General features: G+C 31.0%; 1 protein-coding gene across 21 annotated transcripts in view; it reads right to left on the bottom strand.

Moving 5' to 3' along the window:
* The window catches only part of RBM26 (RNA binding motif protein 26), an 85,838-nt gene that overhangs the window by 6,386 nt on the left and 64,620 nt on the right, over positions 1–14,832 (bottom strand). For 9 of the 21 annotated variants that reach the window (XM_077855255.1, XM_077855259.1, XM_077855249.1 and 6 more), the window contains 5 exons: positions 13,371–13,571; positions 10,657–10,743; positions 3,301–3,414; positions 2,166–2,233; positions 458–1,641 (listed from right to left, as the gene is read on the bottom strand). In XM_077855255.1, coding sequence (XP_077711381.1) covers positions 1,536–1,641; positions 2,166–2,233; positions 3,301–3,414; positions 10,657–10,743; positions 13,371–13,571 — 576 coding nt within the window. In that variant the 3' untranslated portion in view covers positions 458–1,535. Of the gene's footprint in view, positions 1–291; positions 1,642–2,165; positions 2,234–3,300; positions 3,415–10,656; positions 10,744–13,370; positions 13,572–14,832 lie in introns of those variants that run through there. The other 12 variants (XM_077855260.1, XM_077855262.1, XM_077855263.1 and 9 more) reach the window with 5 other exon arrangements.

Below are 14,832 nucleotides of genomic sequence, written 5' to 3'. Positions count from 1 at the left end.
AAAACACTCCTAAGAAATAGTATTACCATCAAGAACATATATACAACTTTAACCCTAAATGTGGGAGGGGGAAAAAAAAAAAAAGAGGAACAGCAGCCATTAGTTACACCACTGACAGAGGATTATGGTGTTGGAATTACAGTTTGTGACTGTGAGGACCCCAGTATGGGAAGAAAGTTATTTTTTCAATGTGACATTTAATAAAATCACTATGATCTTAGGAGGGGCAGAAACACTTGCAACTGAAATGATGAATTTTAAAAGATAAATATGTAATCTCCCACCCCCTCATTCTACAAAGAATGCATTTATTTCCTGAAATTGCTGTATCAACTTTCAATGATCATGTTCATTTGCCAGAGAAATTCACTTAAAATCACAATACTGTTGCAAATGTCAAAGATTTTTATACAAGTATAGGAAATGCACACTTAAAATATCAGACTGGAACACTTACCAAACAGTGTTTTCCTAAAGTAGTATCTATAGTACATTTCTTTATTCATACATCTTCAAATGGTCATGTTTTCTTTCATACATCCAAAATGTAATGTGATGTTTTCTTATTCACCAAATGTTAGCTCTACTTGAAGTCTGGTTCCAAACTAATAGCCTGCTTTTAAATTTTAAGACATCTGTTGAAAATTTATAGGATCAAACCAAACTGAAGTGGTATAAATTTTTCACATTGGATTGTACATTATTGTAAAGGTACCAGTAACCATTATTAATAAGTTAGTGATTATAGCTCCTTTTGTGATAATTGGGGGGAAGGGTAGATCACCATCTGGAATGGTCTATTTATTTTAATTTTTTTCTTTTTTTTTTTTTTTCTTTTTTTCTTTTTTAAAATCAAGGAACATTGTCTTGGCCTTTGTGGGTTGTTTTTTTTTTTTTTTTTTTGTCATTGCTTTTTTTTTTTCTTTTCTGTTCAAGAGACCATTCCACTTTATTTTTAACATCTGAATGCATAAGGACTCATATGCAAAGCAGTCATACACCATTATCATTAAAACCCATATAGTAAAATACATACACAAGTCCAACAAAAGGCTAATACATAGTAAAGCCTAAGCATACTACTATGTAATATTATGAATACATAACTTGGAGACTTTAGTTAGAGTACTATGTTATCTATTCATTTTTGAAAACATTCATTAAGATTTTAAATGCAAATTCATTCCTTATTTGGAGTAAAACAAAATCCTCTAAGTTATAACAAGTATTGGTCATAAGTTTTTAGACCTATTCATTAAATTACAAAGAACCCAAAGAATTCCGTAATGTTCAGTAGAAGTATGTAATAAAAACATTGCATATGTTTCTAGTGTGATGTCTTTAGCAATTGTTTACTGAAATAAAATGCAAACATCAATCTTTCAAAATACAGGATCAGAAGGTAGTTTTCTTCTCTTTTGTCTATTTGTGAAATCCATCTTCATCACATTTTACCAAAAAATTGTTTTTACAAATATGTAAAAGTACATTAGATAATACTAATGAAACACAGGTAGAGTTCTAGCATATGCAGATCAATGATCAGTCAAATCATCTTCTCCAAGAACGAGATTCATTGTCCTCTTCTTCTTCATCATCATCTTGAAGTAATGAGTCATCCACCAAAGACTCTTCCTGAAACTTTAGGTTAAAATGCATTTAGGAATTTACCCAAAAAAAAAAAGAAAAGAAAAAAGGTGACACTTTTAAATACTGATTTCTCTCAACAGAGTTGAAAACAAAAGGTATTTTCTACAGCTACAATATTCAAGAACAAAGAAAAGCAACCTTTATCCACTCAATGGTTTCTCTATAGTATCTATTCTATTGCTTATATCAAATAGGCACTAAAAAAAATATCAAAGAAAGCCTTTGTACATGCCATTTCTCCTGCCTCACTTGATCAAATTATGCCATCTTCTACACCTGCAAAACATTGCTCAATACCTTTAGTTTTTTTTTTTAAAAAGGAAAACATCAATAAGTCTTCTCTGACTTACCCTAACCCTGGACACTAAATCAATCAATACTTGTAGAAACGTCTACCAAGATTTATATATTTTTTCTGCTATATGTAACAAACATTTCTTTCATAGCATTCCTTGCTTTTCCCCATTTCCCTTCATAAAAGCTTCTCAGACTACTTTTCAAACTTTTCAAAATACCTAATACCAGGAGCTCTCCTGCTTTTCTCCCCATTCAATTCAAACTCATGGAAGGACAAAGGTATAATCTAAAATATAAAATGACAAATCATGTATATGAGTTTCAAAATACACATTTTATTCTTGCATTTGACTATGGATATGTATAACAGCCTCGAATGCTCTTCAAACAAATGAAGTGCCATTACGAAAATCTAACAAAGGTAAAACATGGAATCATTGTTTCCCCACCTTACCTTTATTTATTAACTTCCTCAATTTTTTCCTATAGCTTATTTCATGATCAAACAAAATAGAGTTGCTTATTTTTAGGTTTATGATTTCAAAGGGCTCTCCCACTTCACTGTTTTTTATGTTCACACCTATTGGCCATCATACTAACTGCTGTACCCAAGTAAAATGGACTGTTCCATATCTAATTCCTCTTCCACATCTAAAATGCCTCTCTCAACTCTATTCTCAGTCCAGCTCTTGGTTATGGAAAGCTTTTTGATCACTTAGGCTTCAGCTATGCTTGTCACCACCTTCTTCAAGATTCTTCTGAACAGAAATAATCACTCCTTCCCCTAGGTTCCCACAGCATATTGTTCAAATCTTTATTGAGCCTTTCATTATAATTAGTTTCTTATGTGTCTGTCACCACCCCCCTTTCCAGATTATAAGCTCCTTGATGATAGGGACCGTGTCTTATTCATTTTTGTGCCTATCACAGTATCTACCATATAGCAGGCATTCACTCTAATGAACTAAAACAATATGAATTAAAATAAAGGAAACCTGAAATGTTAATAAAGCAATTGAGTAGGATATATACTCTAAAACTTAAAATATTACAAGATTTCCTGTGGATAAAAATCTAAACGATAATTATTGATTTCTAAGAGTAAATGAAAACTGAGTGTGTATATATATTTGTGTATATATATATGATTTTCTTTCTTTCCTTTTTGGATTAGCAATCCATGTTCTCATTAATCCAGAAAATTTAAAGTTGTCTGCATTTATCTGACATTCCCTTCCTGGAATATGGCTCAGGAATAAAAGTTTTATGTTAAAATCACAGCCATAAAATCACATCTCATATAAGAACATGAGCACTTAGGGCCAAAACAAATTAAAAAAAAAAAAAACATACTTCCTCTTCATCAGGTTCAACTTCTTCTGTTTCAACAGCTGAAATATTAGTTATTGGTTTATTCCATGCCAGTTTTAGATCCTGCCCTTTGAAACGAGCTCCATGAACTGCAGCCTAAAACAATTAAGAACATTAGAATGTTGAACATTAATAATAATTTCTGAAGAAAACAGTGAAACGTTATAGCACCTAATATTTAAATTAAAACAAAAGCAAAGATACCTATCCATTTACTATGTAGTTATTTATTTCTTCACTTACTATTATAATTTATTATTTACTTTTTATGGTTATTTACTTCTAAACCCAGCTTTGTGGTTGGAAATACCTTTAAAAAGAAAACAAGTACACTTTCTCATGCTTGAGCAGAGATCTTTTACTACTGGCCAGTATCTGACTAGAACTATCTTTACATGTTTAAAACACAATAAAACGGCTATTCAAGGCAACAATCTCAAGGCATTTCAAGATCCTGGCTGCAGATTCTGAATTGAAGTCTAAATTAGGATCAACAGGCTAACTGTATTTCATTGCATTTAAATTGTTAATTTACAAGTGACATGCAAAGTAACTACAAACTGGAAAACTTTAACAAATAAAAAATAATTTTGCATGTGTAGAGTATAACATTATTTTTAAATATATGATGTTTGTCATATCACTCTTACAAATATGTTACTTCCATGAAGAAAAAAACTCAACGTTTCTACTGAAACTAAAGTACTTCTTACAAAGCTTTCAGAACTGCATTAAGATTGAAGTCAAACTTAGTATTTGCTACATTAAGTGACTGGTTAAGAAATCGTGCATTCAAATTAAAGTACCATGAACTGAAATAAATCAATGTTAGCAATATACCTAAATAACTCATAGTCACAAAAGATTTATAGCACAACCTCAAAGTATAGCATAATGTGAAATCTAGAAACAATTACATGTTCAGTGACACCTGACCATGAGTTGTGTGATCTAAAATCTCCAGATATAAATTTTAAATCTGCACATATAAATCTATGATAAATTTAAAGATTTCATGCCCATTAAAACGCAGCTCAGGAGTTTTTAGTCCATGGCCTCATCACAGGGTTATATAATTAAAAAATTTTTAAGTAGTTATATATGGTATTTAAGATTAGAAACAACTTGTAATTTTTTCAAACTAAAACTATTACATAAAAATATATTACTGTAGGAATTCTAAGAGTGTCATGCAAAATGTCTACTCATAAAGCTCATCTTTTCATCCAGTTAAAAAAAGGTCAAAGCTTTTACTGATATTTTCTAGAAGTTCTTGACATTTCTGATGACCTAATACTGTAAATCTCTATATTTAGCACACAGACTTTCAAATTTATAAGGTGAGTCTACAACCCTCTCAAGTTTTAACTTTTTTAAAGTTTTAATTTTAACATCTTACAGGATGATTTTCAAAGCTAGGTATACTTAACATTTTATCAACCTTCTCCATTAGAAACTTCTGACTATATAAACTATACAAACTTCTGGCTATATACATTTTTGAGATAACTTAGTTCTTGCTTTTTAAGTTCTTGCAAATTTATTTCAGGTAATTTACAACATAAAAATCTTTAAAGTTTAAAAAAATTCTACAACCCAATCATTTTATTTTTTTAAAAAATTCATAAAGTTCAGGTTATATAATGTAAAAAAAAAATCATAATCCATGATGTCCCATTCTGAAGAGAGAACCATTATCTTTGGAAGAGTTTGGGGAAAAAAATCCTGCAACACACTAAATTAAGTTCTATGCACATACTAAAAGGGTTCGTGTATATACATATGTAGGATATGTACATGGGAACATACTTTACTGATCTTACACTTTTTTTTTCTATCATTAATCCAATTATTTTACAGATCCTTTCCATAGCCATACCAACAGACTTTCCACTTTTCTTGAATGGCTCTATGTATATATACACACACACACACACATTTAAATTAATTTCTTAAATGAACTTTGTCCTGTTTGGCAAAATATTCTTTTTTCAACTGGATCATGGTTTTGTTTATAATGCATGATTTTACTGAAGGGAAAGATGTTTCTGTTCTTTTTGTCATAACTAAATTTTTGTCATAAGTAAGTTTAAATTTTCATGTACTATAATTTATCAGTGTTTATCTTTATGGTTTCCAGGTTGTGCCAAACCTTTAAAAAGCCTTCTTTACACTAAGATTATTTTCAGAATTCCATATATATCTTTGATACCAAAAATAAACACACAATGTATTATTTTTTCCTGAAAGTCAGTTGTCCTAATATTATTTACAGATTACTCAGTAAATTTAAATTCCCTGATTTAAATAAAACATCTTCCTATAATCCTCTATAATTCTTTTAGATACTTAAGTCTTTTTCTGGACTCTAGTTCTATTAGCTGTTTATCCATACCATTACTGTATTACTTCTTTATTTCATAATGAATTTGATATCACTCTTCATCCTTTTCAGAATATTCTTAGTTATTATTTTGTCCTTATAACCTCTGGAATTTTTGGCCAAGTCTAGTACCATACTGTCTTACTATTGCTTAATAAGATAGTATCAACTAGATCAGTGCTTTTCAATACTGTAGCAGTTGCTTCAAGAATTCTGCAATCATTTTATTAAATGTACATTTAAAAATGAACTTTGTAACTAATAAAATATTAGTAAAAAACATCATATTTAAATGTATTCTACAAGATGCCTATTTCAGTGAGGTGGTAGTGGTCATAAAGGTAGAAGTGAGGTAAATATAAAAGTATACTAAATAAGAAAGGAAAGTGGAGGAAATAACTTCAGAGGAAGGTAAAATTAAATTTGCTCACCTCAGTGAAAATAGTTGATAATCTAAATGAAAAACCACCAAATACCAAAGCCATAAAAGAAAAAAAAAATAAACAAATCCTTTCTATTGAAAAGAAAAATATTTTAAAAGATTAAAAGATTTAAAACCATTTCTTCGAAATTTACTTCCCAGAACACCCACCTGCAAAAGCTCCCTTTACCTGTGTCTCTGCCTCTCTCTCTGTCTCTGTGTCTCTCATGAATAAATAAATAAAATCTTAGGAGTACAAACTTCCAGTTAAAAAAAATAAGTCACAGGGATGATAAGTATAACATAGGAAATATAATCAATAATATTGTAGTAATGTTGTATGGTGACTACACTTATCACGGTGAGCACTGAGTAACATAGAGAAGTGTCAAATCATTATGCTGTATACCTGAAGCTAATATAACATAAATAAAAAATAAAAAGAACAGAAAAAAAAGGAATAGACTTTAGATTTCAGGGATTTATCAAAGAGAAACACAATATAATGGGAATCTGTACCAGAAGCAAAAGGTTTAAATTCAATTTTAGGAAACACTATAAATAGATTAAAGGGAACAAAACCTCTCATATTTCTATAAATACACAAAAGTTATGATAAAATCCATTTCAGATCAAAAAAACAAAAATCTCTACAGCTTTCAAAAAACAGGAATCATTTGTATTCTACCTTAATCTAAAAAGCCAGCATCATATATACTAAAAATATAAGAAATGTTTTCATTCATTTATCATTTTCATTCATTTCATGAACAAGACAACGAATGACATTTCATGAGTAAAGACACAATTACTACTAATTATTTAACATTTTTCTAAAGGTATTAACAACAGAAAGTAAGAAGTTATAAACATTAAAGATGGAAATAAAACTACCAATTTTTTAGTGATATGATTACCTGAAGAACCCAGGACTATCATCTTGGTAAGATGGCAGCTACATATTTAATAAAAACTGACATAGTTTTTCTACAAACAATATAAACAATCAAGAGAAAATATAATGGAAAGAAAGACCTCATTTAAAATAACTAGAAGTTAAATGGCGGGGGGGGGGGAAATAATATATGTATCTATATAAAGAAATTATACATGTTATATATATTTTACATTATATTACATAATGCAACATATGTATATTTTATATATATATACATATATATATATATACACACACACACTCTCATAATCTATATAAAGAAAACCTTTAAATGGTCTTAGAGGATAAAAAAGGATTGGAATACAATGATGTTCTAGAGGAATATTTGTATCATAAAGATGTTGATTTATCCATAAGAATTCTATCTCTTTAGAACCTGGTAAGTTTATTCTAAAGCCTATATAAAAAATAAACATAAAATATATCAGGAAAATGCAGAAAATTAATAATAATAGCTGGGCATAAGAAATCCAAACAACAGCCCTGACAAATAATACATTAAATATATTATTATGAAGTTTACCTTAATTAAAGCAGTGAGGAAAAGGTACATGAAAAGAAAACTGATCAATGGAAGAGGAGTCCTGAAGATGCCCCAATAAACATGGAAAATTTTTACATACTAAAGGTATTTCACCTAAGTTTGGAAAACTAACTTTTACTAAATGCAAGTAAGCTCTCTATTCACTCCTTATACCAAATAAAATTCATATGAATTTTCATAAAAATGTTTAAAACTAATGAGCCAATTTTCTAGTATTATACAAATCCCCCATAGTTCATTCAGAAAGAAAAAAAATCAATAGATTAGAATTCAGCAAGATAATAGGCAAAAGACATTAACAGCTGACAGAAACAAAGAGCATTTAAACAAATATGAAAATATTCAATTTCAACTGTAAGAGAAAAGTGTATTATAACTGAAATGAGTTGCTATTTTTACCAAAATAAAACTGCTATCTTACTGTGGCTTATGTGCTCATGTACTTTATATAAATAACCACTGTGCAGAGTACACAAGTGTGTGGGGAAAAGGCACTCTCATACATCTTTGGTGGGCAAGGAGATGTGGAGATGTGGTACAATCTATATGAGAAGAATGAAGGGGGCAATTTTAAGACTATACATCAAAAATTTAAATGCACATATCTGTTCATCCAGCAATAATGTATCAAGAATAGATCTTTTAGTTATATTCACATATATACAGAGAAATATGTACCAATAATATTTACTGCTACACTGTAAAAGAATAAAAACAATTTAAAGTTCATCAACATGGCTGATTAAATTTGGTACATCCATACAGGGAAAATTTCTCACTTTTCAGTTATATATGAATGTCTCAAGTACCTTATCTGGTACTTTCACTTTGAAAAACTGTGCATCTATTAATTACAGAAAATAAACAGATATTCATTCATTCATTTAGGACATCAGTTCAGAAAATAACAAAGAAATATTTGGAAATAAACATTAGAAAAGGTTGATAATTATCTGTTCTTGGGAAGGCCTATCATTTACTGAGTTTATAATCTATTACATCTTTGGTGTTAAAATTTTCTTTATTTATGGTGATGGTACAAAACATCTGTTTTGTATTTTTTAAACATTCTTCTTTGACAAAATAAAAAATTGGCACCTCTATGTCAAACACATTAATTGTTAAATTCCTAAATTTTAATATTCTCTGAAATCCAGAAGTTTGAAAACCACTGCTTTAGCTTACATCCTACTTGGAGAAGATAGGCTTCAACTTACTTTCCTATTCCTTTCTATAGGAGAAGGTTACAAAATTTAAAGAACTTTTTTTAGCTTAAGGAAATGTTTATGGGTTAACAACTTCTGTAATTTAATTTCAAATGTTTATCATAGTAATGAGTAATTTTTCCTTTTAGCCTACTAACTCCAACTAAAATGGTATTTACTCTGAAAAGGTAATTCTTACCAGATCTGACTTAGTCACTTCTTCAACCTCCACATAATTCAGTGTTAAAGTGTTTGTCATACATTAATTCCTAATCTTTTGAAGTGACTGCTATTCAACTGGAAAACATATGTACTATATAAATATATACATCTGAGGTGGAAAAGCAACACCCAAAAAAGAGGGCATATATCAATAAATCTTCCAAGAGCAAAACTTCCAAAAATTACTTAAGAGGTAAAAGGTTTTTTTTTTCCCCTCAGCCACATAAACAAGAAGTTTTAACAAACTTTTAACCATTGGTACAATGACAACTATCTTTGTTTTAGCACTATTGCCTAGAAAACAGAACATTAAGAGACATACTCAAGCAACTGAAAATTGTCACTGAAGTCATCAATTAAAGGAAGCTTATTCTTAATTTATAGTCAACAATACCTTTGAGAGAAAACTTGATTAAAGATCTATTTTTAATATATCATATAGCAGATATACATACAAGTTTATAAGAAAGTTTTAAACTCTCATCAATAATTCCTTTTACTCTCAAAAAAGACTTTTAAATGAAAGATTATCCAAAACTAGATTTAAGAAAACAAAACTCTAGGATCAGGAACTCCTATTCCATAAAACTATCCACCTCCTACCTCACGAATCTTGACACTAGTTATTACAAGGCACCAGCTGAACACTTTACTGAGACTTTTCAGACCCACAGTCTTATACTGGTTACAATGCCCCAAGAGCAACTCCTACCAGATTAGGTAGGTCCCCAGTAAGGTATCATTGTGTTGTCAGGAAGTATTCACTACAAAGAGGATCAAACAACTTAGAAAGTTTTTAAAATTTTTAGACCACAATCAGCTTAAAACTTCTAAAAAGCATACCACTCTTCCATTCACACTACATTAACTATTTGGAACTCTTAACTGCATTTTTCCAAGGACATGATGGTACAGCTATTTTTCTACAAGCCTGAAGAACACACAGGGCTAAAAACATTCCTATGAACCTCCCACAAGTCATACTCATTTTCCTTTTTTTTAATCTTTTAAGTCCAGATGAAAGACAATTCAAAATACAGAGTTTAAGACAACTATACCAAAAAAACCCTAAAAGCTACAGCAATATATCATGCCTTGGGCAGAAAGTTGTAGAGGCTTAGCTGGGGATTTGCTGAGCTAGGAATATGCTAGAGTTCAGCGGACTGGGACTAGGAAGGAGCAGATGAGGAATGGTTTAGAAGACCTGCCATCAGGATTATATCTCAGCTTCCACCTTATCTCTCATCACTTATTCTGCCAAAAGAGAATTTGTTCTGGGAGAGCTGAGAAAAAGGATAATGGAAAGTGGGGTGGCTCTATCCCCTGTGAAAGAGAAAAGAAGGAGAACTGCTGGTGTCTCAAGACAATATAACTTAATATTCAACTTGGTGACTATCTATTCTAATTATATCATGTTATAAATAGAATTGCCTAATTGCTTTAGGACATCTTTGTGGTCATGAATTACTTCATACGATCTGTCTACTGTCAAAGTGTAGTTAGTTGTTTAGTAATTTAAAAAAAATTTCCTTAAGACTTAAAAGCAATATTGATAAAACATTTAAATCTGAATTTTCAATAAATTAGATTATTTCTAATACTTACTGCTTCAGCTTCTGCTCTTGTCTTGAATGTAATTACTGCATGAAGTGAAGAGTCATCAATCTGACAATCTTCAATTTCACCATATTGCTTTAAATTAAAAAGAAGTATTTCCTCCAAATAAATATTTTGAAACATCCAAAATCCTAATGGCTTTTAAAATACCAATAAATGTAACCCAGAATATATAACAATTCATGGTGGTTAACAGAAAAAAAAAATGAGTAATTCATTTTAGCACTTGATATTATAAGATAAAGAGTGGTCCTATTTACAATTCTACACTTTTTAGAATTAGGGAAACTTATATTTGAATGAACTGTTCTTTAAATAAATGAAACAATGGTCAAGACCAGGCTTCCTTATTGCCCTTCCTTCATTATTCCAATCCCAGAGTATGCTAAATTCTTTTTAAAACAGAATATTTAACCCTCAGAATATTCTAGGAGTTTCTGTGTCATTCCCAATTTAAAAATGGTGCAAAAAAAGATTTCAGAGGATTTAAATAATTTTCCCAAAGTAATTAAGATAAATAGCAGGAGAATCTAGATCTTTTAAGTTTAATATCTGAACTCTCTCTGGCTTTCACTTACTACATACTCCTCTATACCACACACCCTTTACAAAACCTAAAAACATTAAATTATGCTTGCTTTTGGTTTCTTGGATTTTACTTTTTCTGTAGAAGCATTTTTCTACAAACCACAACCTTTATCATATAAAATTCTAATCCTTTACATATCATTGATAATACTTCTTTCTTACCCCAAACCAAAATAGCTATAATCTCATTAAATACACACACACACACACACACACACACGCACACCAAAAATTTCTGTAAAGACAACGGACTCTAGCATCAATCAGATCCCTTCAGCTCTGTCACTTACTAGGTGCATGAACTTAAACAAGTTACTTAATCTCTTCTGCTGCTGCTTCTTCACCTCTAAAGTGGGCATAATAAAGGTACCCTACCTCAGAGTTGTTGAAATAATTCATAATATAATGAATTACATAAGGCACTCAGAATAATACCTGCCACAAAATAAATGCTCTATAACTTTTAGCTATAATTGTATTATCAACACTACTACTGGTCCCAGGGGATAAATTAAAGAAAGCATTTCTGTTCATCACAATTTGTAACAGTCAATGGTCCTGTAATAATATAGTTTTTTTCCTCTTGTCACATGTTCAAATCTCAGTTTGAGACAGAGAACTAAAGTTTAAGCCTGCATTATTCTTAAATGTGCATTGCCACTACTAATTTTGAAAGGAGTTCAAATCTCTAGATGCATGAAAGAATCTCCACTTAGAGGCTCTGGCTATTTATAAAACCAAAACCATCCTAGTCTCACTAAGATACATTCATAACAAACTCACCTTGTTTATTTGGATTATTTTGGCATATTCTTTGCTAGTTTCCTTAGCTGTACAACTACACGCAAAACGATTATCTGAATCTCCTTTCCTCTGTGAAAGGGGTAGGGGGAGCTGGGGTGGAGAACAGGCAAGAACTGGGCTAGATTATCTCTAAGATCCCTTCTAGTTCTGATTCCTTTCTTTCTCCCTTTGAAACCATCAGGCATAGGACTTTCCAGATTCCTCATCCTTAAATATTAACCATTTTAGTTATTTCTTAAATCTCTATATATAAACCATATCTTTCAATAATTCCCTATATCCTGACAAAACACAGTTTTACCTTTGTGACTTGTTAACAGCCTAGAATGACTGTCATTTAAATATGAATTTCCAAAAGAATCAATCATTTGTGTACTATCTATAAGCTTACTGATCCTTCAAGATCTAAGCTACAGTTTTTCTACTTCATGAAATTCTCCTCCACTATTCTTTTTCCATCATATGCTTGTATGAAAGATACTTTTCTACTACTGAAGTACTTACAGTTCTTAATAAATTTAGCTTGATTATGTTATAACTTATGTTTGTAGTTTACTTTAACTACTTTGTGTTAAAACAATATATATAAAATCCTTGAAGGTAAAGAAGTAGTTATTTCCTTCATATCTCCAGAGCAATTACTATATAGTCTTGGCAAGACTGATGCTTAGTAACTAATCTTTGGGATACCACTAAGAATCACAACATTTAAGCTGAAAAGGTCTTCGGACAAGTATAATTTCCACTCTGCATATGAGCCCAATGGATCCCAGGAGTCCAAGTTAAATAAATAGGTTAGCCAGGACTAGAACCTCATTCTCCTTTCTTATAGGTCAGTCTATATTAGTCTGACTCCCTTTAATTGTAGCTTGCCATTGAGTAAAGGCAACTTCAAGATCATATTTCAAAATTTTGTCTTGTTTCATTCCTAAGGTCTGCTAGATCAAGAATACATTAACAAATAAAATTCCATCTTAATTTAAACAATGTGGATGACCTAAGCAATGTGCTAAATTTTCTCTTAAAAGTATGTATCAAATGAAACTAAACTATAGGACATACCCCTCTGAAATAGCAAAATTTAAATCATTCATTTACAATATTGAAGGCCTACTAAGTGTTAAGAATAGTAACATTTATTAAACAAAAAATTTTTTTAAATAACTAGCCAAAGATAATTATAGATTAATCAAACCCTTTTATCAGATTAATGGGTTTAAATTACTCATATTTTCATAACTACTCCTTTAATTTCCATTATCCCCAACAATGATTATCAGAACTTGTTTTGTTGGACACTAAGGAAGTACCGCAAAATGAGGAAGAAGATCTTCTCTATCACTCTCTGTAAATGCAGAAATCTCCAATGCCCTGGGACGATGATCCACCACAGCATGACCAGGCACACCTCGACCTCGACCTCGACCCCTGCCTCGGCCATGAGCTGCACCTCGACCTCTTGAGTGAATTCCTCTACCCCGACCAGATGAAAGAATCCCTCGCTTTGCAGCCTTGAAGAGATCAGACACACAAGTTAAATGTTACAATTTCTAATACAAGCCACATGTTATAATATGTTGTCAGATTAGTCAAACTTTTATACAACTTGACATCATATTCAAATACTGGCCTAACAAAGGATCTTATAATTTAAGTTAGGGTTTTAGTTTTTAAAGTAAAAGCAAATTTAGGTAGCTAATGAAATGAGAAAACAAAATAACAGTAATTTTTTAAAAGATTTATTTATTTATTTATTCATGATAGACAGAGAGAGAGAGAGAGAGGCAGAGACACAGGAGGAGGGAGAAGCAGGCTCCACGCTGGGAGCCCAACACGGGACTCGATCCCGGGACTCCAGGATCACGCCCTGGGCCAAAGGCAGGCACCAAACCGCTGAGCCACCCAGGGATCCCCAATAACAGTAATTTAAACAATGTTATGAAATTCTTAAATGTGCCTTTTTCTAAGTTCCTACTTTCCAAGATATCAGATTGACTGTATCATAAAAAGACCATCAATTCTAGTGTTAAAATGTCACTTCGGCAGTTTAATACTAATAAATATACAATAAATTAATTTTTCCACTTACGACTTGCAAATAGTCTCTGTTTGTTTGCCTGTTGACTTCAGTAGATATAATCTCAAATTCATTATTTTAGTCATGTATACAATCATTTTACAACCAATGTAGCATAATAACTTATATTCCACAGCACTGTTTTATATGAATAGTACATCATTCCTTCATTGCAGTTATTTACTAACAAGCACTTCCTATTTGCAACTCCTTACCTTCCTGACACTGAAATCCTAGATGGTAAGAGACATTTAGCAACCAAGTTATTTAATTGTATCAATGAGAAGTAACTCAAAAAGTAAGGAAATGCTTTAAAGACCTGAACAGAACATTAAGGATTGGAAATGAATAAGATACTAGAAAGTTCCATGAGGATATTTTTCACTTAATTCTCTACTTAATTCCCAGCACTTACAATAGCAGCCGACAAACTAAATATTTAAGTATTTAGTATGTATTCAATGAATCAAAGAAACAAAGAACAAGCAAAGTAAGAGTGAGGGGTAGGGGCTGCAGCATGAATAAGGAATCTAGGCTAATAGAAACACAATACTTCCAAGAGTAGAGGAAATCTAGGGCAGCTGGACCAGATGGGATAAAGAAATGAAGCTAGAGAGATAGAAAGAACCAGATCATGAAAAATTTTAAGGAACCCAATTAAGGATTTTAATTTTTATCCCAAGAGCCATGAATAT

Source organism: Canis aureus, chromosome 17 (assembly GCF_053574225.1).
Source record: "Canis aureus isolate CA01 chromosome 17, VMU_Caureus_v.1.0, whole genome shotgun sequence".
Lineage (NCBI taxonomy): Eukaryota > Metazoa > Chordata > Mammalia > Carnivora > Canidae > Canis > Canis aureus.
The sequence above is the reverse complement of the archived record's forward strand: the minus strand, read 5'-3'. Positions and strand labels throughout refer to the sequence as shown.